The 24,162-nt window shown below is 52.1% G+C and overlaps 3 protein-coding genes across 5 annotated transcripts; 2 read left to right on the top strand and 1 right to left on the bottom strand.

The window, feature by feature from the left end:
* Positions 1-462: 462 nt before the first annotated feature.
* On the top strand, positions 463-2,545 carry LOC121166827 (coiled-coil-helix-coiled-coil-helix domain-containing protein 2-like; the record flags this gene model as incomplete). Its single annotated transcript, XM_040996117.1, has 3 exons — positions 463-783; positions 1,187-1,337; positions 2,258-2,545. Coding segments are annotated over 3 exons (483 nt in total), but the record flags the coding sequence as incomplete, so codon positions are not given.
* A 6,171-nt stretch (positions 2,546-8,716) lies between these two features.
* On the top strand, positions 8,717-14,250 carry LOC121166828 (phosphorylase b kinase gamma catalytic chain, skeletal muscle/heart isoform). 3 transcript variants are annotated; one of them, XM_040996118.1, is made up of 9 exons: positions 8,717-8,809; positions 9,662-9,840; positions 10,190-10,244; positions 12,347-12,412; positions 12,568-12,731; positions 13,089-13,179; positions 13,269-13,422; positions 13,552-13,677; positions 13,917-14,250. In XM_040996118.1, exons 1-9 carry the CDS (start codon positions 8,727-8,729, stop codon positions 14,160-14,162), a joined length of 1,164 nt encoding a protein of 387 aa, XP_040852052.1. In that variant the 5' UTR covers positions 8,717-8,726; the 3' UTR covers positions 14,163-14,250. The 3 variants fall into 3 exon arrangements, with proteins under 3 accessions (XP_040852052.1, XP_040852053.1, XP_040852055.1); XM_040996119.1 differs by having other exon boundaries at positions 8,727-8,809; positions 12,332-12,412; XM_040996121.1 differs by having other exon boundaries at positions 8,727-8,809; positions 9,662-9,818; positions 10,195-10,244.
* An 850-nt stretch (positions 14,251-15,100) lies between these two features.
* LOC121166829 (inactive C-alpha-formylglycine-generating enzyme 2) lies at positions 15,101-22,988 on the bottom strand (the record flags this gene model as incomplete). The annotated part of the gene is made up of 7 exons (XM_040996122.1): positions 15,101-15,270; positions 16,434-16,578; positions 16,746-16,830; positions 19,161-19,216; positions 21,417-21,567; positions 22,464-22,508; positions 22,874-22,988. Coding segments are annotated over 7 exons (682 nt in total), but the record flags the coding sequence as incomplete, so codon positions are not given.
* Between the last annotated feature and the right edge of the window lie 1,174 nt (positions 22,989-24,162).

Genomic DNA, 24,162 nt, shown 5'->3' on the forward strand with positions numbered 1-24,162 from the left:
GCTTTGGACCATCCTCGACTGCTTTTCCCAGGCCACAAGCAGGAGCTGGATGGGAAGTGGAGCTGCCGGGATTAGAACTGGCGCCCATATGGGATCCCGGTGTGTTCAAGGCAGGGAGTTTAACCTCTGCACTGTTGTTCAGGGCCCTGTGACTCTTAATGTTACAAGTATGTAAATATATATATATTAACATATACATTTGCAACATTAAATATACTTATAAATGTTAATTAGAATAGCTGATAGCTTCTTTAAAAATAGAATGGGCTAGGTGAATATACAGAAAAGCTCAGAACACCAGGAAAAAAAACATTATAAAACATGTACTTGGTACTTACAGCTGTAATAAAAAGCTAAAAAAAAATCATGCAATTTGTTTTCCTTGAGATCCTTGTATGTCTGTTGTAGTAAGCATTTTCTGTTGGGTTGATTATATTAAATACCTTGAAATTTATTTAGTGATCAAGTGTTTTTGAAGTCGGTAATTTGCACAGGAGGAAATGGCAAGTTAATGTTTTATGTTGTCTTTCAAGCCGGGCTCCTCCGATGAGAGCCGCTCCGAGGCCAGCCGCAGCAGCGCAGCCGCCAGCAGCAGCTCCACCATCTGCAGTTGGCACGCCCGCAGCCGCACCCCGACAGCCAGGCCTCATGGCCCAGATGGCCACCACTGCGGCTGGTGTGGCCGTGGGCTCCGCCGTGGGCCACACGCTGGGTCATGCCATCACTGGGGGCTTCAGCGGAGGGAGCAACGTTGAGCCCGCCAGGCCCGACATCACTTACCAGGTAAGATGGGGGGGGGGGTGCTGTTTACTTTTCAGTGTTGTGTTTGAGTGTTTGTAAGTTCATGATGTGTAGGAGCGGTCTTCGTGGGCTCGAGTCTGCCCTGTGCCGTGGATGTTTGTATCCACCCGTGTTTCTGCTGTCCTGCTTTTCCTCCTTAGAACTTCACTGAAATGTTTAACCTTGAGCAGCCCAGATAACCTTGCCACCTTATCTGTATCTATTGTTGACTTGATTTCCACCGGAGTTTTGCTGAAGCTTCCTTTTTTTGCTACCTTGAGGTTTTCCTGGTTTTTCGTGTAAATTTGCGTTTTTCTAGTCCTACTTCCACAGTTAACCTCAGAGTTGGTGGATACCGCCCCTTGGCGAGGTCAGTGATTTTCGCGTTTCCGTTGTGCCCCTGCAGGAGCCTCAGGGAGCCCGCGCGGCACAGCAGCAGGAGTTTGGCCCGTGCTCCTATGAGATAAAGCAGTTCCTGGAGTGTGCCCAGAGCCAGAGCGATGTCAAGCTCTGCGAGGGTTTCAACGAAGTCCTGAGACAGTGCAGAATTGCAAATGGTAGGTGGTTTTCCAAGCTTGTGTCTGCTCAGTTTGCAGTCATATTCTTTTTCAGGCTGTGACTGTTAACAAATTAGAGGGAAATCATTTCTTCTTAGAGAATTTATTGACCCTTATTTGAAAGAGACGGGGAGCAATCTTCCAAGATTTCACTGCTCAGATGCCTGCGGTAGACAGTGCCGGAGCAAGCTGAGGACCAGTCTGTCCTCCCACGTGGGTGGCAGGGGTCCAGCAAAGCCGGATCTTGAACCCAAGGCACGTGGATATAGGATGTAGGCATGGCATCTTCATCATGGTGCCAAATTCCTACATCGTTTCATTCTTGGAGAAGAAACTAGCTCAGAAATGTACTATGTTTTGTTCTCTGCCATGCAGATATAAATCACCGTGTCAGATCTTGTGGTCTAATACTGTGGACCGTGAATAGAAGTGAGGACATTTTTGCCAGCCGTGGACATACAAGCTGATCATTTGTTGATTTTCTTCAGGTTTTAGTGACGAACGGTTCAGCAAGTCCCTTGGTAGAGTCCTAGTGAATTAGGCTCTTTGGGATGTTGGCAGTCAGTCTGGTTTTTCTGTGATTTTCTTGCCGAATTAAGAAATCGCATCCAGGTTATATATTCAGGTTAGGAAATTAGGGAGAAGAATTCCTCCCTTTCAGATGTCTGCACTGTGGGATTAGGAGGTTGCACGTTCGGGTTCATCGGAAGTCGTACTTGCGACCTTGTGCCTTGGCGCTTGTTCCCCAGAGGCACACAAGCAGCTCACTGTCTTCCCGCACACTGAGGCAAAGGCCAGGAGTTGTGTTGGCCACAGGACGCCTTCAGAAGCCCAAGAATGAAACCAGCGCCATCGGGAGCTTGCTGGGCTGGGTGGATGTGTGCGCGTGCTCTTCTCACCTGCCTTTCTCTTTTTTGCAGGACTACTCTAATCAAGAAGTTCAGGATGAAGGTAGAAAATCGAGTTTCTCGACCAAGTTACTTTAGCATAGCAGTGTAATCGATAGTCACAGTTGAGCTGTAAAGCCACAGGTCAGCCTGTCGTCTGCTTGGAAGAGCTCCCTTGGGTCCGCGTTGCGGCGCGAGAGGGCATTTTTGCTGTGTGGAAACTTACTAAATTGAATTTGGGGCTAAGCAGATGTTCAGGCACCTTGAACAAGCTGTTGTAATGTTATTGTTTATGATTAGAATAAAGTGATTTCCTTCCAACATGGGTCTTTTTCAGTGTAAGGTCATGAATTCAGTGCGGTATGCACCGCGTGCTGACATGTGTGTTTTCAGGAAAACATGGTTGTCTCAGCAAGTCTGTTAAGTGCGTGAAGTCTGTAGCCTGGGTATTGGCGTACGCGTGGAGATCCGACAGCTTCCTGGCTGTCCAGGTTTTTTGGGTTTGTTTTTTAAGAATGAGCTCACTAGAAGCCGTGCTGTTTGAAAGGTTCCCATAGAACTCATGAAGTAACAGTAGTAGGTAGGAGGCCTCACCGTAACCCACCCACATAGATGTGTGTAAACATTCGCGCATACATACACACACACGACATAATTTTTTTTTTCAGTCTGACAGGTGACTTAGGTAGGGGTGGGAATAGAGCTGTTATTGCACTGGTTCCGTGTCAGCATGCGGTGGCCTGATCCCGTTCCCCAGCACATGCAGTTGATAGAAGGTAAGAAGCTTTCTCTTGATAGAAGCAGTTCCTCTGCAGTTGTTCTCTTACACTTAAGGCAAAGATTCCTCTTTTGAAAGACCCGGAAGTACTTGACTTTGAAAGGTGAGCAGGTCTTCCCTTTGCTGTTCACTCCCCAGCTGACTAATGACCAGGACTGGGCCAGCATAGCCGAGAACCCGGAACCCCACTGGTGTCACCCATGTGGGTAGCAGGGGCCCAAGTATTTGGACTATACTGCTGCCAGGCACGTTAGAAGGGAGCTGGATTGGAAGCAGAGCCAATAGGACATCTGGGATGCAATTTAGAATATCACCTGGTTAGTCAATAGGTCCTTTTCCCGATTTTTCTGGGGTCTGGCACCTGTGTGACTTCATAGTGCTGATGGCCAGCTCCCCCTTGTGTCTAGTATGCACCATTGGCCTAAAGACTTGAGCTTAGTGTTCAGATTCAAGTCTCAACTCCTTTCTCTGTAGTGATTCAATACGTTCCCAGGGTGAGAGCGATGGCCAGTGGAGAATGGGAGGAGCCCTGGTATTTACAACATCTGGAATGGATCTTTACGCCTTACCGACTTAAAGATCAAGCAAGTCCCAGAGTTCTAGTTTCCAATGAAGATGAGGTACTTAGTAAAATGCTAAACAAATAAGATGAGTATTTGGATTTGGCTCATGCATGATGCTTTGTGTATTAGTTTTTGGTTGGTTTTGATGTTGTTTACCTAATTGAGAAGGCTATAAACCTGTGTGGATTACTGATCAGGGTCGGGAAGGTAGAGGCATGAGGGAGTGATTGAGACAGTTGCTTCCTTTTTTCTTTTTAAGATTTACTTATTTTTATCGCAAAGTCAGATATGTATATAGTGAAGAGACAGAAAGATCTTCTGTCCGATGATTCACTCCCCAAGCAACCACAACAGCCAGTGCTGTGCCAATCCAAAGCTAGGAGCTTCCTCCAGGTCTCCCACGCGGGTGCAGGGTCCCAAGACTTTGGGCCATCCTCGACTGCTTTCCCAGGCCACAAGCAGGGAGCTAGATGGGAAGTGGAGCTGCTGGGATCAGAACCGGCGCCCATATGGGATCCTGGTTGCGTTCAAGGTGAGGACATCAACCACTAGGCCACTGTGCCGGGCCCGCTTCCTTTTTTCTGTTGTTCTGTGGGGAGAGAAGAGGAGAGGACAGCTCCCAGCAGCCCAAGTGCATCGGCACCTGTGGATGTGGGCTGGCCACGTGATGTCCTCCTGGGATCTCTGATGTGGAGCGTGTTCCGAGGGTACTGCTTACGTGGTTCTAATAGTTCTGATATGGTATCGATTTCATTGCTCCAAGGTTCAGGAATGCTTCCAAGGTCTTCCCCCAGACACTTGCTGTCAAAGATTGACCAGGAGAGTTAGTTGTCTGCCAACCAAGATGTCCCCATGTGCATCTGCAGGTCATGATATATCATGTCCCCATGTGCATCTGGGCATTGCCATCCACCGCACCAGCTCAGCAACTGAAGAGGCCCAGTTCTTCTGCTTTGTTTTCTTTTTTAAGTTCTTTTTTTCCCTTTATTTTTGACAGTCTTTACGTAACTACGGCACAGAGGTTCAAGGGCTACAGCAAAGTGGATAAGAGTATTTCCACATTTTTTTTTCCTGTATCTGGGGAAAAGGGAGAAGCCCCATCCCAGGTCCCTGGTGTAGGGCATGCTTCAAGGGTCCTGCTCAAGTGGTTTTGATAGTTTAACAGTTCTGAATCACTGCCACTCTCGCCACTCCAAGCACAATGAGGTCACTGAAGAATCCACTGATTGGCATAGTCCATCTTAGAGTCTCTGCCCAGTTCTTCACTGCCAACATATAGCTGGGGTAGTTGATTGACTTGTTCTGTCCTGTCTTTTCATGGTTAGAGTTCTGAGTCCGGCAGTTTGAATGGGGAGATCCCAAAAGAAACTTTGTCTAAAATGATCCCAGACCAGATTTTTGTGTGTACTTGGCAAGTACAGGAACTGGCACAGTCCATCACTCCCATCAGCTGGTGGTTGGAGTTGCTAGATTGCTTCTGTTTCCAGGCTTGTCTTCCACTGTAACCAAAGTTTGTTGCAGTTCAGCCTGGTTCTGTCCAGCACACACTCGGCCCTTACATAAACCAGTGAGAGCTGCAGCCTGGTTGGAGCGACCCACAATAACCCCCACCAGACCCGCCCTGTGCACTGGTTCCCATGCTTGTCTGTATGGGATGCAGACTAGTCCAGTCTGTCCCACATCCCATTCAGTTCTCATACATGTCAATGGGCATTGAAGCCTAGCTCAACCCAGCCAGCTCCACCATCCATCCCACACACATGCTGTTGGGTGCCTTTCTTGTTTAGCCACTCCAGCCCCGTCCTGGTTTTCATGCCCTACTGGGCCACTCCCACTCCCGGATTTTGCACAGATTTAGCTTCCAGTGCCAGCCCCTGCCAGCTGATGCTGCGGTAAAGCCCAACCAACCCTGACCCACTCTAATTTTTGCTTGTACCAATTGGAGTAGTCAGCCCAAGCTGGCTTTTCCCTGGTCTAGTTCACATAAGGCCTGGTCTGCCCCCATCCCAACCCATGCTCTCCAGTGGGAGTGGTTGTCCAGCAGGGAAGCCCTCCACATTCCCCCTGCTGGCTTCGCCGCTTCCCTCCCGGTTCTCACGTGTGCTCTTGGGTATTGCGGCCACATCTGGTACAGGTCACCTCAACTTGGCATTTCGTCATGTTGTCTCGACCGAACCTGGCTTGACTCACACTCTGTTCCGGTGCTCAGATTCACCCGTGGGTGACGTGAACTGGTTCAGCCTGGTCTGCCCCCGACCCGTGCCAAATGGATGCCAGTGGGTAACTTTCCGTGACCTGTTCTGGGCTGTTTCCTATAATGCTTTTTACACTTACCTGCAGAGACTGCGTCCTGCCAGAGGAGTTGCCCAGGCTCCTCCATCAGAACCTCTCCCAGTGCCAGATTTTGCGCGTACCCAGGGGGTCCATGTGCCAGCCCTACACAATTCACCTCCTGTCCTAGTAGGAACAGTGAGGCTCAGTTCTGACGCATGCACTCCATAGTCAGACCACAGATCCTGTGATTTTCCCTGTGGTTGGAGTTTTGAGTCCAGTGATCCAGTTGGAGGATTTTCCCCCATAAAAAACTTCATTACAGGTGATCCCAGACCTGATTCCTGTGTGTGTGAGCCAGTGCAGGGTCCAGCTCAGTCCATCACCCTCGTTACACTACACACTGGTAGTTGCAGTTGCTAGGTCAGTTCTGTCCCCAGCCCCATCTTTTATGTTAACCAACAGATGCTGCAGCTCAGTCCGACCCTGCCCACCACACATCCTGCCCTCACAGACACTAGTGGGAACTGCAGCCTAATCGGTAGTGCCCCAACAACCCCCACCAGGCCTGCCCCTCACTACATTTCCTGCAATGCTGGCTTTGTGTCCTTTGCACCTGACAGCAGGTGAGCCCCAGCAGGGAGGACCAGTCACCTCCTGCTGCCCGCCTGGTCCCAAGTTGCCTGAGCTTTTCTCACACTCCACCAGAGGTCTCCCCTTGCTGAAACTGGCCCTGTGTCCTGTCCCTGCTGGACTTTGGCCTGCGTCCCAGGTTTGCAGGTGTGATTTATTTTCGGATCCATTTTTCCGTCATCAACTAGCAAGAACCGAAAGAAGAGCATCGGGATATCTGACTCTGGCCACAAGTGCTTGTTGGGGACACAGCTTCGTTCTCTCTCACTCTGTCCTCTTCTCACCCTGGGGGCTCTGGCTCCTCACCCAGGGGGCTCTGGGACGTTTGGGATCCTCGTCAAGCTCACTCCAGGGCCTGGAAGAACCTAACGGTGAGTAGCCAGGCCAGGGGTGGATAAAATGCCAGGATGACAGAAGAGGGAAGCCCCCCAAAATCCATTGGATGAATTTCTCTGCCTTTCTGAAAAAGGCGGATGAACCTGAGAGTGTGGCGGCATTGACCCTTGAACTCCCGTGCCTCCCTCGGGGAAGAATGTTCTCCGACAAATGAGTTTTGGACTCTGGGTTTGTGGGGGAGTGATGCTGAGTTCTAGAAGGACCAGGACTGGAGTTCTGAGGCTCTCCAGAGAGGGTCTTGGGAAAGGCTGATGGGGCAGCAGAGAGAAAGAAGCACAAGGTTGGCCTCATATAAAGAGGAGGGGGGGCAATATACCCCACACCCCCACCAACGGGAAAGGTGAATGTCACATTAGGTTGGCCAACCCAGCTGTAGCAGGGAGTGGTGCCCGGGGTCCAGACTGGCATCTTGGCATTCACGGGCCCAGGTAGACCCTCTAGCCATGAAGGGCTGGGGGAAGCAAGAGGCCTGATGCTGCTCAACTTTGGGAGGTAAGGGGTGCTCGCAACTTGGGAGCCTGAAAACATTTGCCAAGGCCCACACACAAAGTCCTTGGTTGCTGACAGAGCAAAGAAGGCCTCTGTAGCCCAGGCGCCTGCAGCTGGCAGGGGACACTGTTGTTATTCTCAGCCTTCCTCTGGTAACCAGGCACCCAGTCGTGGGGACACCAGACTTCCTAGAACAGCCAACCTGAGGCTGAGGCAGCCAGTGTCAGCAAATTGGCTCCATGAGACAAGGCAGGATTTTTTGGGGCCGGAAGGGCGGGGTGAAGGGCAGCCTCGGCCCTGCAGAGAGGCAGCCAGTGTCGCCTTTCCATTTGCCTGCCTTTCTGCTGGGAGTTGACTGTCTTTTCCAAAGCCTGTGTCTGAGGGAGAGCTCAGGTCCTTGGGATTAACCTTTGTGGTCCTGGTACAGAACGAGCCAGCTCAGCTCATCTGTGTCCAGAGCTGAGCATCCCGGTCCTGGGAGGCCCTCTCTGCAGCAGCAGCAGCAGCAGCACCACGCACAGCTCAGCGGCCTTCATTAGGTAGGATGGGCCAATCCTGCCCGTGAGACCTTGGACGCGTGGGCTAGGACCCAGCAGGACACCTGGCTAGCCTTTGCTGGTTCATGTCCACACCTGCTCCATGTGTGCATGGACACAGAGAGCACAGAGAACAGAGAGGGCTGGGGACATCCAGGGAAGGTCACTTTCTCCTGGGGGAGATGACAAGGGGATCTTGGAGGCTGGGATCAGGATTCACCACCCAGCTCCGCAGACTGGTCTGCAGAATGTCAGATGGAGTAAATAAACGAATGTGGGTTTGGGAAACAGCTGATTATGACAGAATGAGTGAGGACCGAGTGGAAGGTTAGCACACAGGAGGCTAGCCCAGGTAGCGGGGCTGGGCTCAGTTAGGGCAGGTGGTGCTGCAGGAGACGAGGGGGAGCCCATCAGAGTGGCACATTGAGAAGAAACCGTGATGCTTCTTGCCTTCTCCCAAGGGCACATAGCACAATGAAGCCCTGCCTGCCTCAGTGCCTAGTTGACTGTACTGCCTGTCCTAGGAGTATCGGAAGCTAGTGTGGTTTCCCTGGGGGGTCACCAGCATATGCAACTGGCGGGAAGGATCCAGCCACGTCTTTGTGATGTGAAAAAGGGGGAGAAGTCAGGAAGAAGAAAGACTGGCAGCTCCAGGGCTCAGGCAGGATTAGGAAGCTAAGGCTGGTTGAAGCTTTCCCATTTGCTGTGGGCCAGGGCTGTGCCAGGAGATAACAAAGAGGAGTGAGAAACACCTCTGACCCTCATGCACGTCACTGGGGAATGTGGGGTGAACAGCTTCTTTCTGCTTGCCTCTCAGGACCTCTGAGGGACCGAGTATGACCCGGGACGAAGCTCTGCCGGATTCCCATTCTGCACAGGGCTTCTATGAGAACTATGAGCCCAAGGAGATCCTGGGCAGGTAAGATCTGGGCTTTCCGCAGGAGGTGCGTACAGGCTCTGCAGGGTGGAGCCGCCTCTGCTGCCTTGAAGTGAGCAACTGACCTCATTTTTATCGCCAAAGCATTCTGTACTTTTGTTGAAGCCCCCAGTTTAGAGTATGCCCCACCCCTAAGGATGTCATGGCAGGTGAAAGGCTCAGGGGGTCAGAGACCTCTCCCTGCAAGAAGCTTCAGGTGCTCGGGCAGCAGACACTACAACAGGTTCAGTTGCTGCTAGGGATCACCATATCCCATACTAGAGCACCTGTTCCAGGCCCAGCTCCTCTGCTTCCAATCCAGCTTCCTGCTAATGCACCTGGGAGACAGCAAGTGGTAACTTAGCTATTTGGGCCTCTGCCACTGATGAGGTAGACCAGAATGGAGTTCTGGGTTCCTTGTTTCAGCCTAGCTTAATGTTGGCATATGGGGAGTCAACCAGAGGATCCAAGGGCATATTCTCTCTCTGCCTTTCAAGTGAAATAAATAAATATTTGTTGCAGAAAATTACAAGTGTCATGAACAAGCACATCAAAGTGTAGCTTTGGGTCAGGGTCAGAGATCAGAGGGAAGGGTGTGACCCTGAGTGTACCTCTTCTTTCAGTAAGTCACCAGGCCCAAGAGGAGGCTTGCTATTCCTCAGCTCTGGGCAAATCACCCCTCTGTGTCCTTAGATCTCCATTCCCATTATCCCCCAAGGTTCACAGGCAGTCGGTGGGACGGGGAGTGTCTGTCATCAGATGTGGGAGAACATCCCTACTGTGGCTTGGATTGGGGGACCTGCCCTGTGGTGAGTGAGGGTGGTCCTCAGCCCCCTCTGTCCTTTGTGCCCCCAGGGGAGTTAGCAGTGTGGTCAGACGCTGCATCCACAAGCCCACGAGCCAGGAGTACGCTGTGAAGATCATCGACGTCACCGGTGGGGGCAGCTTCAGTGCCGAGGAGGTGCAGGAGTTACGACAAGCCACGCTGAAGGAGGTGGACATCCTGCGCAAGGTGTCGGGACACCCCAACATCAGTGAGTGATGGCCCCAAGCCACAGCTGGACATTTGGCCATGTTTCCACCCTGGCGTCCCAGTCGGGGAGTGCAGTCCCAGGGTGTGGCCAGGCTGGAACCATCCATCGTGTCATCTGCTACCTGAGACCCCATCAGCTCCAGGCTGGGATTGGGACAGGCGGGGGGGAGTGGGCGCTCAGAGCCTTGGGACCCGACACACCCCAGGCTGACTTCCTGAGAGCACCATCCTTGACACCTCCTCCATCCTTAGCGTTTGAAATCAGCTCACAGGAGCCATAAGCCCATCACCCCTGCTGCCCTGCCCAGGCTCCTCTGCTACTTGAGACGAGCCTGCCATTTCCATTTCAGTACAGCTGAAGGACACTTATGAGACCAACACTTTCTTCTTCTTGGTGTTTGACCTGTAAGTACCTAGCCCTGCAGCTGGTGACATTCGGGGACAATCTGCTTACTGTCGTCCTCCCATCCAGAGCACCCAGGAGACCAGCAGTGCTCCCTACCCTGTGGAGGACACGTGGGATCTCTAGACAGTTCAGCCGCTGGGGTCAGGCTGCCAGGTTTTGAACCCAGAGCCCTCCACTTACAGGCTGCACAACTCCTTACATTCATCACTGGTATTACAGAGAAACAGCACGGTGATTGCCACGATGTCACTGTGAACAGTTAGAGACAACCGTGTTGGCCGGTCACTCGGTTATCATTCTAGGCATCTTAGGTATAGGAAAGGAAGAAAAGAATAGAGTCCCTTACTTGTAGCTATGCACCGACACACATATGTGAGGCGCCCTTGGCGCTGCGTGCAGTCACACAGCCCATAGTAACCTAGTATGCATTTATGAGCCAGGAGAGGCACGCTCCAAGGCTCCAATGACAAAGGAATACCTGACAAGGGGGAAATGTTGCTTGCCCTGTTTCCACCAGGACATACTGTACTGCACATGGACTAAAATGTTGCCTGGACTCTCACTAGTATGTATGAGGGTCAATTTCAATAATAATAATAATAATAATAATAATGCCAGAACAAAAGGCTAGAGATGGGAGTTTCTTTAAACCAAGGTGGCCAGTGCCTCACCTGAATGGAGAGGCATGGATTATTTGAAGGAAGTGTCAAAGCAAAGGCCTAATCTGGGAGCTGGGGTACCTAGTAGGGAAAACTTGTGTGTGGGAAGAGCAGAGTATGGCCAGTCAGTCCCAAGACACATTCTACAGGAAAGTTATCTGTGGCAAGGAGTTTGGCTCATGGGACCTACCTGGTACTGGAGAAGAACTGTGCTGTTTGTAGGGAGGCAAGAGTGGGGCAGGGAAATGGGATAGAGCACAGCACCACAGGGAGAGGCAGCAGTGGAACAATAGGGTGAGGTTTAGAATTCTCACCACCACCGCCACCATCATCATTTCCCGGCTCCTGCACCAGCAGGGGAGGAGAGACGAGGCCCCTGTCAAATGCCAGCAGAACAAAACGCTTGATGAGCTGGGTGTCTGAGACCCGTCGTCATCATCCTAACAGGTTCCCAGGGATGGCAGTCTCTTCCGTGTGACACGAAGCCCTGTTGTAGGGATGTCTTGATTTATCACACCTAAGCCGGTCCAGGGAATTGCAATGACCTAAGACAGTCACCCACGTGACCGTTCACACTGCAGCCATACGGAACAAGTGCAATGCCGCTTGACTTTGATATACAACTGATCTGGTGGCCATGGGAAGGCAGGGGTCTGAGGACAGATGCTACATGGTGCTCAAAATTCCCTGCTACATCTTGGTTGCTGCTGCAGCTGGGAGTCCTAGCGCCTTGCAAGTGAGTGAAAAGGAAGGAAACTGGGCTCACACATTGCTCTGTAGCAACAGGGCCCAGATATTGGATGAAATAAAGTTCAACTCTGTAAGGTTGTCTCCTGCAGCCCCCGTTCCCCCTCATCCTGTCTGCCAAACCCAAGGTCTTTCTGCCTCCTCTGCAATGCTGGCTGCCGTACACCTTGTTCCTGCCTTCATCTTCCTCCACCTTTGCCCAAGGAATCCCACTGCTTTCCCTGGAGGGCTGGGAGGGTGGGTAGCGGGGACACAGGGTGAACCTCTTCCTATACGCAACCAAAGGAGACTTTCCAGGGACCCCGTCTAATTCCACCAGCTGCAGCTGTCCCAACCCTGGTCTGTGGCACTATCTCATACAGCCCTTGAGGCAGCTCAAATGTCTTTAACCTTTGAAGTTGCTTGGGGAAGCTCTTTTTTTAAATGCTACCCGGAGGAGCCCCGAGGGTGTGACTAACACAGACCTTTCTCTAGATCACGCCAGGAAGTGTGTGGTAGAGCTGTGACTCTTGGGCCTCCAGTGGGCAAACAGCTCCTGGTCCCTCCTTGCTCAGGGTCCCTCCTTTTCTCATGCAGTCTTGCTTTATGCCCCGACAGAGTACCCCCGCCTCCCACCATCCAACTGATATATCAGAGCAGGGATAGCATGGGGGTGGTCCTTGGACCAACTCAGCTACAAGCCTCTATTCCTACAGGATGAAGAAAGGGGAGCTCTTTGACTACCTCACTGAGAAGGTCACCCTGAGTGAGAAGGAAACCCGGTGAGCATCCAGCTCCTCCCTCTACTCTCTTCCCCAGGTCCAAGGCCCAGGGTGGGAGTGTGTGCCTCTGGCTCAGGAGGCCTCCCTCCCTCTTCGGCTCTAGGTGGAGCCTGCCCAGCATCCTTCCTCATTCACACGAGTCTTCTCTACCATAGAAAGATCATGAGGGCCCTCCTGGAGGTGATCTGTGCTTTGCACAAACTCAACATTGTGCACCGGGACCTGAAACCTGAGAACATCCTCTTAGATGACGACATGAACATCAAGCTCACCGACTTTGGCTTCTCCTGCCAATTGGACCCAGGAAAGAAGCTGCGAGGTCCAGCCAGGAGCCGAGTCTCCCCCTACCCCCCCGCCCCGGTTCTCCCAGGAACAGAAATGGCCTGGGTCACTCCCCTTAGCACCCCTTGGCCACGCCCCACCCACCTTCATCCCGCAACAAACATCCCACCATCCCAGGCACATATGTCCCAGGACTGAGCTCAGCCAGGTACCCACAGCCTCCTTCTACGCAAGGATGGCTCCAAGTACCCAAGAAACCACCCGGCTCATGCTTGGTGCCCTCTGAGCCCCTGCCCTTGGTCAGTGTCAGCGGGGTCCCAGCCCAAGCATCCGTTTCTGTTCCATCTTACTGTTTCTCCCCGGCACCCTATCCTGATGGCAACTATTCCTGCAGAGGTCTGTGGGACTCCCAACTACCTGGCCCCGGAGATCATAGAGTGCTCCATGAATGAAGATCACCCGGGCTATGGGAAGGAGGTGGACATGTGAGTAGAGGGAGCTACAACCAGGTCCCTCCTGCTCCTCTGCCAGCCATCAGAGCTGGCTGTGCTAAGTGGCCCCTGCCCATCTTCAGGTGGAGCACAGGGGTCATCATGTACACCCTACTGGCTGGCTCGCCACCCTTCTGGCACCGGAAGCAGATGCTGATGCTTCGAATGATCATGAGTGGCAACTACCAGTTTGGCTCGCCTGAATGGGATGATTACTCGGACACCGTGAAGGACTTGGTGAGGGGCCAGGCCAGCGGGGAGGGCAAAGGGAGGAGGCGGCTACCAGGAGAGACCCCTGCGGCCTCTGAAATGCTGGACGTCTTCAATGTTCCCTCCCAACCTCCATTTCACCTCCCCCCAACTCAGGTTTCTCGCTTCTTGGTGGTCCAGCCGCAGAAACGCTACACAGCGGAAGAGGCTTTGGCACACCCCTTCTTCCAGCAGTACGTGGTGGAAGAAGTGCGCCACTTCAGCCCCCGGGGGAAGCTCAAGGTACTAAGGTGCCCAAGTCCCCGTCCCTCCCCTGACAGCTCCTGCCACCCTAAGGAAAAGGCAGATGCCAGCCTACCACCTCCATCAATCTAGGTCCTCACAGGTGCCGGTTGCAAGGGACCGAGCGGAGGTCGGGGAACACTAGGAAGCCCTGCGAAGGGTTTCACAGCCCTGCGAAGGGTCTCCCCGGGCTGCGCTGGCCGCTCAGAGGCCACTTCGTTTTGGCCCTCCCTCGGCAGGTGATTGCTCTAACAGTGCTGGCTTCGGTGCGGATCTACTACCAGTACCGCAGGGCGAAGCCTGTGACCAGGGAGATCGTCATCCGGGACCCCTACGCCCTCCGACCTCTGCGCAAACTCATCGATGCCTACGCTTTCCGCATCTATGGTCACTGGGTGAAGAAGGGGCAGCAGCAGAATCGGGCCGCCCTCTTCGAGAACACCCCCAAGGCCGTGCTCTTCTCTCTGGTCGAGGATGACTACTGAGGGGTTGCCTGGCCTGCGCGGGAAGGCGGGGCGGGTAGAGGAAGCCTCAGAACACCTGAGTCGGAAGAGCAAGGTCATGGCCAAGAGCGCTTGGTGGGGAAGCCAAGACGTTCCTTCCCGGGGACTGTATGGGAGAGCAGGGGGGCTTGTCACGCAGCGATGAACACGGACAGATCCAGGAGGCAGCCCTGAGCGTGGAGACCAGATGGGACCTGGGGTTCTTCTAGTTCCAGGCTTCCCTGCTGTGCCAACCTCACTCTGTTGGTTTCTCTTTATGGGAGCCCTCTTCCCTCAGGTGCCCAGGGCGAGGATGATACACACACAAAGTGGCACAGTTGCACAATGGGACTTTACCATCTTGTGTATGTCCAGTGGCACCAGGGGCTGCGCGGGACTCTCTGGGGACATGACTGGAGCCGCACAGGGGGGCCCTTCCCTAATTACCAATAGAAGGGGAAGCTACTAACACTGCCTCGCTCTGGGGTGTCATTTTGCTTTGTGACTCCTGGTCAGTCGTCTGGGTCTCCCAGGCTCTGACCATCACTGTCTATGAAAGAGTCCATGGGGCGCATTTGACAGGTGGAGGAAGTCAGGGGCATGAAACACCATGGATGAGGCCCATGAATGAGCGTTTTCCTCTCACAGTAACTTTCTGGGAAAGCAGAGAAATGGCAGACCTCCATGTCAGACAGGAAGAAAGGGGTGCGGATTTAGAAATCTCTAATAAGCTGTCTTTCAGGGCACTCTGTTCCAATCTTTGGCCACCATAATCTTTAAGTCCAAGCTTTAGGGAGAAGCTCCCAGCTTCCAGCCACAGTCACCAAGTGGAGTCCATTCTCTCGTGGACCATAGCAGGCAGCCCTCCTCTGAGGGTTAGGTCCTCTCTGGCCTGGCGAGAGGTTGCCTGCCACAGAAGGACAGGGGAGGAGGTTGGAGGTCAGAAGTCCTGGCGCGTGGCTGTGTGATGAATGAATGACACAGGTATCCTGGGGGGACTTCCTTCCGGTTCTTTGGCATGGCTGCTCACAGCTCTCCCGGGATCCGGCCGGCATTGGCAGCACAGCGGAAGCCGAGGTTATCCGAGGATGAATCTGGAGTGTTGCCCATCCTAGATTCGTCAGAGAAGGGGAGAGAGTGTAGGTAGGGGCTAAGAAACAGGCCATGGGCGTCACCCAGCTGCCCTGCTCAACGCACCGAGTGTGTGCGTGTGTGTGTGTGTGAGAGAGAGGGAGAGAGAGAGACAACTGCAGGGTGCCTTGTCTGGGAAATAAAACCTAGTGGAAAGACAGTTCCTGAACTTGTGCAGTGCCTAAGGGACAGGAAAGAAGGCATCTTAGGACACAGGGGAGAAAGTGACGGTAGAAAGACAGCTAAGAAATAACACCTATTATTAATAACTGAGAACAACGACTGAAAAAACCCTGTGGCCGGAAGTGGAGACATCACAGTGCTAGCCAGCTCGTAACATTTTTCTAGAAGCTTTCGTGAATATTCCTGCCTTTGTTGTTTCCCAACTTCTCCGGGAGGCAGAATCTGTTTGCTACCTTACAGACCCAAAAACCCAAGATGAGACACTGCTTCGGGGCTGGAGTAGGGTGGATGGCTGACCAGCTCCCTGTGCCCAGGCCAGTACTTTCTTATTACTTTGTCCTCAGAGGGGGAGAGGAGGAAAACAAAAGGCTTTCCAAGTGTCAGAGTCACCCAAGCAACCCTCGTGTCCCTAGACCCTGGTCAGAGTGGACTCCCTCTCGGTGAAAGGCAGAGATCAACAAACTGAACCCGCAGACGAAGGAGGCAGAAAGTCCTAGAGGACCACTAGGCAGCCCAGAACTCAACCATGCAGCTGCCACCTGCTAGGTCAAAACAAGCAGGCCCTGGGATGTAGCTGAGTTTTCTGTCCTTGATTATAAAATCAAGTGAATGTGAAGATTGAACTATCACGATGAACCAGTTTGGAGCGCCTGTAAGTCCATGATCACGGGCGATGACCCAGCGATGAGGCCACTCCTTCTCCCTCCCTCTGCTTACCGGGTGATGAGGACAAGAGGAGAAACTCACATGACCAGCATGCTGAGCACACAGCCTCCCTTGGTGCCAAGAGCTGGCAGGAAAAGGGCCCAGCCGTTCCAGGCCCTTCTGCTTTCATGATGAGTGGCTCACTGCCTGTTCCATACCCACAACTCCCAGTGGCAGGCAGGGGTATGCTCTAGGAGCCCAGGGTCCAGCTGCTCAGCACCCAAGGCATGCGTTCCCTTGGCCCAAGCTTCTCACCTGGTGGTGATCCGGGCCCGGTGATTGGCGGAGCCATCGGCCGTGTCAATCCAGGACGCCCCCCGGAGCACACGCATGTCCTCGTGAGCAGCCGGGTATGTGGATGCTGTCCACTCCCACACATTGCCCACGAGGTCATACAGCCCTGTAGTACAGTTGGCAAGTCAGTCCCAGGTTGGCAGGCACCCCCCGACCCTTGCCCATTAGGGTCCCTGGGGAGCAAGTGCTGGCACAGAAGGGCCTCTCTCTCTCTCTCTGCTCCATCCATCAGGGAGAACACTCTGACCGACTTGTGGGCATGGGAGACCATACCGTAGTCATTCTGTGGGGGGAACGCCTTCACAGGGGAGACTCCGTGGAAGCCGTCCTCAGCTGTGTCACCTGTAGGGAACTTTCCCTGGTGGGAGAAGTTAAGGTTGAAGGGTTTGCTGTTGACCCACGGCAGAGAAAAATCCAGGTCACCTTTCTGTGTGACCTGGGGCAGTGACCTCAGCTTCCTATCCCGAGCTCTCAAACAAGTTCCCTCTGGTCCTCCACCACGACCTCGAACCTGGCTTAGGGAAGGCACGTGCTTGGGTGGTTCTTGGCATGCCCAGCCCAGTCCTGCTCTTTCCACTCTCTGCAACATCCCCCCTCTTGGTCTAGAACCCCATTCACCATGGTTCCTTGGGAAGAGGGGCCACCCTTCTGTTCCTGAGGTCACATGCCCTCTGCATGGGCACCGGAGACCAGACCACCACTGCCCTCCCTGGCACCACCAACACCCATTGTGCCCTCTCATAAGGCCCTTCCCCTCTATCTCCCACAGCCTCAACTCCCCTTCATCTTCCCTGACTCTACCTTTCTAATCTCTCATATTTTACAACCAAAATTCTTAAAGAAGCAACCCATACTTGTTGGTACAGTTTGTTCAATTTGTTTATTTAAAATTGGGGTTCAGTCATCACTACTCTATAGAAGTTGCTCTCTCTCTCTCTCTCTCTCACACACACACACACACACACAAAGGATGAATGGGGTGAGGGTTTTGATTTATTTAGCCCTACCACATGCTAGGGCTTCCCCTATCTGTCTTTTAGGTTCACCTTCACAATAGTTTGAAATAGGTTTTGTCTCTGTTTAAAAACTGGCAATAATGGCTTAAATCACCACATCTCATCACTTCCCATGTCAGAGTGCTCATTCATGCCCTGGCTGTTCTTCTCATCCATTCCCTGCTAATGTGCCTGCGGAAGCAGCAGAGGATGCTCCAGGTACCTGGCCCCAATCACCCACGTCAAGAATACAAATGGAGTTCTAGGCTCCTGGCTGTTTGGGAAGTGAAGCAGCAAATGGAAGATGGATCTCTCTCTCTCCCACTCCTTTCAAACAAACATTTACAATGCAGATAAAAAGCTGGCAACTACGTTTCAAGCAGCTGGCTAAATTGTTAACAAGTGCGAACTTTTCTGTGACGCTTTGGTTTCAAGCTGGGGTCATCCAGTCCTCGGGTGTTTTCACTGCTTGTCCCCGAGCACTGGTGCTGAGCTGCTCTCAGCTGACTGTCTCTCTGAGGACAGCACCTTGCCAAGGTGCATGCTGAGAACTCCATAGCCACTTGCTCTGACCCAGGACTCTGTTTTCTATTCTGACTCCAATGCATCAAAACCGTTGAAATCTTAGCTCGCTGACCGCCAACAAGTGTCCTCTGTCTCCTGGACAGTGGCAGCACCGTGACCATTGCTGCCAAAGCCTGGATTCAGGCTGGACTCCACCGCTCTGCTCTACTGCTCGGCTACGTTTGACTAATTACAAACTATCCATCTTCACAGTCAACCCACCCCTCTCCCCAGGTTCAGCTTCCTCTCTTGCTTCCACTGCCATAGCCTCAAATGTAAAGATCCTCACCCAGGTCCAGCTCTACTTCATTCAGTCCTGAGCAAATTAGCAGCCCCGCCTCCAACAAAATGGTGCTCCTGTCCCATTTGGAAAGCTCAGATGGCTCTACACCACCTTGGTTGGGCATCCTTCTGAGTCTGCTTCCATCCAATCCCCTAACTGCACTATTGCCAGCCCTCTCCAGGGGCTCCACTGAGTCTCCACATCTCTGAACACCCAGCACACATTCCTAAAGCAGCGCCAGGCCTGCGTGCTGGTACCCGTGCTTGGGATGGCCTGTCATTCCACTTTCTACTTGGCAACCTCCAATGTAATCAGCTCAGAGACACCCCGCCTAGGAAGCCTCCCCTGGCACCCTCAGGCAGTGATTCACTCCTTTGGCCTCATCATGTCATCAGTAATCTGTTCCATTAGAACACAGGGTTGGGCCTGGTACCATAGCCTAGTGGCTAAATCCTCGTACTTGGCATGTCTTGGTATCCAATATGAGTGCCGGCTCATATCCCAGCTGCTCCACTTCCCATCCAGCTCCCTGCTTGTGGCCTGGGAAAGCAATCGAGGACAGTCCAAAGCCTTGGGATCCTGCACCCACGTGGGAGACAAGGAAGAAGCTCCTGGCTTTGGATCAGTTTAGCTCTGGCCATTGCGGCCACTTGGGGAGTGAACCAGCAGATGGAAGATCTTTCTCTCTGTCTCTCCTTCTCTCTGTTAACCTGACTTTCCAATAAAAATAATTAAACCTTAAAAATAAATAAGTAAGAACACAGGGTGCTCGGAGTCCCACAGCGCCTGGCCTAGAGCAGGTCTCCGTCAGTGCCAGAGCCAGGGAGGGACACAGGTGCTTCTTACCTGCCACAGATTGGTGCGGTTTGGCTGGAATTTGTTCCCCCATGGGTAAATCCGGCCTGTCAGAAGGGCAAGGAGACCAGAGGGAGAGGGAGAGGTGAGAAGGTGGAGAAGCAAAAAGAGAGGGAAGCCACAGGGAGTTAGGAGGTGTGGAGAAGAGCAGAGGCAGGTCGCTCTTAAGCTCGCATGCCCATCTCCGGCACTGACTGTACTGCCTTAGGGCCCTCGGCTCCTACCTGCCCGGGACAGTGCAGTTAGCTCCGAGTGTGGTTCTCAGACCGGGGCCACTCTGTGAACTAGCTGTGACCATGTTCATGTCAAGAAAAGCTCAAAAACTCGAGACTTAAAAATGAAGAAACTTGGCATCAGAGTGTTGAGGCATGGCAGTTAAATTACCCACATCCCATTTCAGAGTGCCTGTTGGGGTTCTGGCAATTCTATTTCTTATCCAGTTCCCTGTTAATACATTTTGGTATGGCGGCAGCTCTTGGACCAAGCGCTTGGTGCTACCCCACAAGGGAAACCCAAATGGACTTCTTATTTCCTGGCTTCCAGCTGGCCCAGTGCTGGCCATGGCAGGCATTGAGGAGTGAACGGAATCTGTTTCTCTCTCTCTCCCCCCTGTGTGTGTGTGTGTGTGTACCTATCGCTCTGTCACTCTGCCACTTAGATGGATTAAAAAAATAAAACAACTTTTTTTTTTAAAGAAACTCATATCCACTAAACAAAATTTTAAAAAAAACTCACATACTTCATTAGTGAACAAGCAAGAAAGCAACCTCATTAATTATATCAAAAGCTTTGAGTACAAGGGCTGGCACCCTAGTGTGGAGACTAAGCTTCTGCTTATGGTGGCGGCAGCCCACATGGGCACCAGGTCGAGGGCTGGCTGCTCCGTTTCTGACCCAGCTCCTTGCTGACGCGCCTGAGAAAGCAGCGGAGGATGGTCCAAGTGCTTGGACCACTGTAGTCACGTGGGAGACCTAGAAGAGGCTCCTGACTTCAGATGGACCCAGCTCCAGCTGTCGTGTCCACTTGAGGAGTGAACCACGGGACTGAAGGTCTTTCTCTCTGTCCTCTCTCTCTGAAAATCTGCCTTTCAAATAAAACAAAATGTCTTTTAAACTTTCTGACTGGATATGTCAGGAGCTTATTCAAGAGTGCACGGAGGGGTTTAACGTGGACAAGTGCTATCCACTCACATGAGGGCTGGCTCTACGAAACAGTGGGTAAAGCTGCCATCTGTGGCACCAGCATCCCACATGGGCACCAATTCAAGTCCTGGCAGCTCCACTTCCAACCGAGCTCCTCTGCTAAAGCTTCTGAGAAAACAGTGGAAGGTGAAGAAGAAGTGCTTGGGGGCTCTCTGTGCCCGTGTGGGAGACCTGGAAGCAGCGTTAGGATCCTGGCTTCACCCAAGTCCAGCTCCGACTGCTGCAGCCATTTGGGGAGTGAACCCCTGGATGGAAGATCTCCATCTCTTTTCCTCTCTCTGCAACTCTCCTTTTCAAATAAATAAATAAATAAATGATGAAATACTTTTAAAAGGTTACAAAGTGACAAACTTTGAGTAAACAGTTATTCATTGTATCCATCACGGTGCACCTATGGAAAAGATATACAGTTCTGGCAATTCTCCCTTCCTATGTTGGTCTAGTTATTTTTATTGAAATATAACTTGGAGGGGCTGACATTGTGGTGCCACTGGTTAAAGCGTTGTCTGTGACACTGGTAGCATGTATGAACTCCTGTTGAGTCGCAGCTGCTCCACCTCCAAGGCAGCTCCCTGCTAATACACGTAGGAGAGCAGCGAGGGATGACTTAAGAACTGGGGTCCCTGCCTCCTCTGTGCGGAGCCCATCTGGAGTTCTGGGCTCCTGGTGCTAGCGTGGCCCAGTCCCAGTTGCTGTGGCCATTTGGAAAGTGAATCAGCAGACAGAAGATTCTTCTCTCTGTAACTCTACCTTTCAAATAAAGAAATCTTGTAAAATTGTAAATAATACTTGTGGAATCACCAAAAATAGGAAACTTATGTCTGCTTTCCATTTCGGTTTCCCAGTTATTAATGGCTACTCTATTTTACAAATGTACTCTTCTGAGATGGATAAGAAATAATAATAATAAAAAAAAGAACTGGTCTTTCAGCACAGTAGACTTAAGCAGCACTGCTCTAGGGAGAAGGCACACCCCAGCACCCTGCATTCAAGTCCCGGACCAGGGCAGGATGGCGAGCGATAAGCCTTGGCAACGGCTGTATACCCTTCAGACCCCCTCGAGCAGCAAACTCCCACTCTTCCTCCGTCGGCAGCCGTTTCCCTCGCCAAGCGCAGTAGGCACGAGCGTCGTTCCAGCTCACGTGAAGCACAGGGAACTCCAATTTCTCTTTGATGCCAGAGCCGGGACCTGCAGGCTGACAGGATGAAGGGAGACACGCTTCTGCTGCCAGTGCTCAGCTTCGACCACTAGACGGAGCAAGGACGTTGGCAGATGTGAGATGGCCTAGCGAGGGGGAGGGGGCAGGGTGGGTTTTCCAGGGTCAGACTCAAATCCTAGACTTGCAACCACAGGGATGCCATACAGGTGCCGGTTCATATCCTGGCTGCCCCACTTCCTATCCAGCACCTTACTTGTGACCTGGGAAGGTAGTGGAGGACGGCCCAAAGCCTCGGAACCCTGCACCCATGTGGGAGACCTGGAAGAAGCTTCTGGCTTTGGAATCAGGTCAGCACTGGCCCTTGTGGCATTTTGGGGAATAAACCAGCAGACGGAAGATCTTTCTGTCTCTCTTTCTGTAAGCCTGCCTTTCCAATAGAAAATAAAGTCAATCTTAAAAAAAAAAAAAAAAGACTGTGTGGCTAAGTGATTACTCAACTGGCTAATTCTCTGCCTGTAGCACCAACTGGTTCTGTTGTGGCTGCTCCACTTGCCATCCAACTCCCTGCTTATGGTCTGGGACAACAGCAGAGGCTGGCCCAAGTTCTTTGGCCCATAAGTCCTTGTGGGAGACCTGGGAGAAGTTTCTGGCTTCCAGTTGCCAACCAGCTCAGTTCTGGCCATATCAGCCATTCGGGGAGTGAACCAACAGATGGAGGACTTCTGGCTCTGTCTCTTCATTCTCTGCAAAAATCTGACTTTCAAATGAGAAAAGAAATCTGGGCGGGGGGTGGAAACTACACGTCAGACTAAAGGGAGATCAGAGAGAAGGACAAAAGATTGCTTAGCTTCCCAGAAGTACTTGTTATCTGGTTATTAAAGACCGTATTCCTGGTGGGTACCAGGAAGATGAGGGAAGGAGTCAGCTCTTACCTGCCTCCAAAATGCCCCCTCCACAGGAAGCCACCAGAGAAGATTCTGCAAGAAAGAAGGAGCAAGTGACCCAAAGGCAGGACAGGGATGCAGGCAGGCCTTGGGTGCTGGGGGTGGGGGGGGCCTCCCCCTTCTGCAGCTTGCTAGCCGCTTCCGAAGTATCCTGTTCTTGGTCCATGTCTCTCTCGGGCAAGAATCAGCTCAGAGCCCACCTCCTGCGACGTGTGTCTGTCTCTGCCAGGGTTGGGTTTCTCTGGCTGCCTCCCTGACCCAGCTCTCAGGCCTGACTCTGCATTGTGGCCCACGAGATCCTGCCCTGCCCCCCTCTCCCCCCACTTTAGGATTCTCGATTCTCCTCCCAGGGCCCACATCCCCCCAGCTCCCTCAGCTGGACCACTAGGCTCTCTCACCTTCACCCGCCTGGTGGTCTTTTTTTTGAGCTCCTGGGAGACCAAGTCCTCAAAGACAAAGCTCCACCCAAAACTCTCCGCTTCTGTCCGGAACTTCGTGCTCCTTACAAACTCCCTGCAGTGAGACAGTTCACCTACTTCAGCGGCCAGCATCCCATGCCTCCTCTCTGTCCCCTCTCCCCACCCCGCTCCAGAAACCTCCCATACCCTGTTCCCTAAGTCACACACCACAGAGACACTATGCTCCCAGGAATCCTCTGGCAACCCTGGGCAGGAGGGAGCTTTCTTTCCAGTTAGCACAGAATTCACCTCTTGGGAAAGCCACGCTTTTCTGATGTATGCAGAATTCTGGGAGTTTTTGGCAAAGGGCAAGCATAATTACTATGTGAATAATCACTATGTGAATCGTAATGAACAGCCAAAATACAAGATGGTTCCATCTATCACTCTAAGCAGCTTTCCCTGCGCCCCCTTGCAACCATGGATTTGCTTTTTTGTCTTCGTAGCTTTGCTACAAAGGAATCAGAGCACGCAGTTTTTTAGGCCAGGCTTCTCTCACCTAGTAAAATGCTTTGGATTTATTTGTGGCGTCGCTCTCAGTGGTCTCTGCCTTCTCTTCGATGAGTATGTCATCGTATGGTTACACTTTTGCACAAAGCTTACGCTTATGGATAAAGCTTATGCGTTCAACAGCTGAGTTATCAGGGGAGTTCAATCCGGATTTTGGAGATTACAAAAAAACAAAACAGCTGAGCAAGTATGAGGGCAGGGAGTGAGACTCTTCTGAAAGGTCTTCATCCCAGTCTCGCTACGAGCACGGGAAGCTGGCAGCACAGGTATTGTTATTAATCTGCATCTAACAGATGGAAGACAGGCAAATGAATGACATACTGGGGCGTTGGGATGGATTTCCACACAGTTGGCTCTGGAATGGCCAGTTGCTGGGGGAAGATGACTGTCACACTGGGCCAGCTCTCCCCATGTCTGTCCCTGACATGAGGAGACACTGTGTGCTGATCAAAGGGACTCTGAGAGTGATCAAGGCACTGGGAGATTCGAGCATTATCTGAGCCGTTTGAAACTTTAACCAAAGAACCAGAGTCAAATCATGGGGTTCTGAGCAAAATTCAGGGTAGAGGGCATACTGTGCAACCACCTAGCTGTTGGTCGGCATGATGTGGTAAAGCTTGGTCAGGAGTGATTTCTCCCCTAATTTTAATAAATTTCTTTTTGAAGTGATTCGATTACTTTTAAAAGTACGTGCATATAAAAATGCACACTGCATTAAA

Source organism: Ochotona curzoniae, unplaced genomic scaffold (genome assembly GCF_017591425.1).
Source record: "Ochotona curzoniae isolate NIBS_2020 unplaced genomic scaffold, NIBS_Ocur_1.0 patch243, whole genome shotgun sequence".
In the NCBI taxonomy this organism is placed as follows: domain Eukaryota; kingdom Metazoa; phylum Chordata; class Mammalia; order Lagomorpha; family Ochotonidae; genus Ochotona; species Ochotona curzoniae.

Coding starts and splice junctions, on each gene's coding strand:
- LOC121166828 (XM_040996119.1), top strand. CDS start 8,727: ATGACCCGGGACGAAGCTCTGCCGGATTCCCATTCTGCACAGGGCTTC. Junction 8,810..9,661: donor CCCAAGGAGATCCTGGGCAG/GTAAGATCTGGG, acceptor TTGTGCCCCCAG/GGGAGTTAGCAGTGTGGTCA. Junction 12,732..13,088: donor CCCAGGAAAGAAGCTGCGAG/GTCCAGCCAGGA, acceptor CTATTCCTGCAG/AGGTCTGTGGGACTCCCAAC.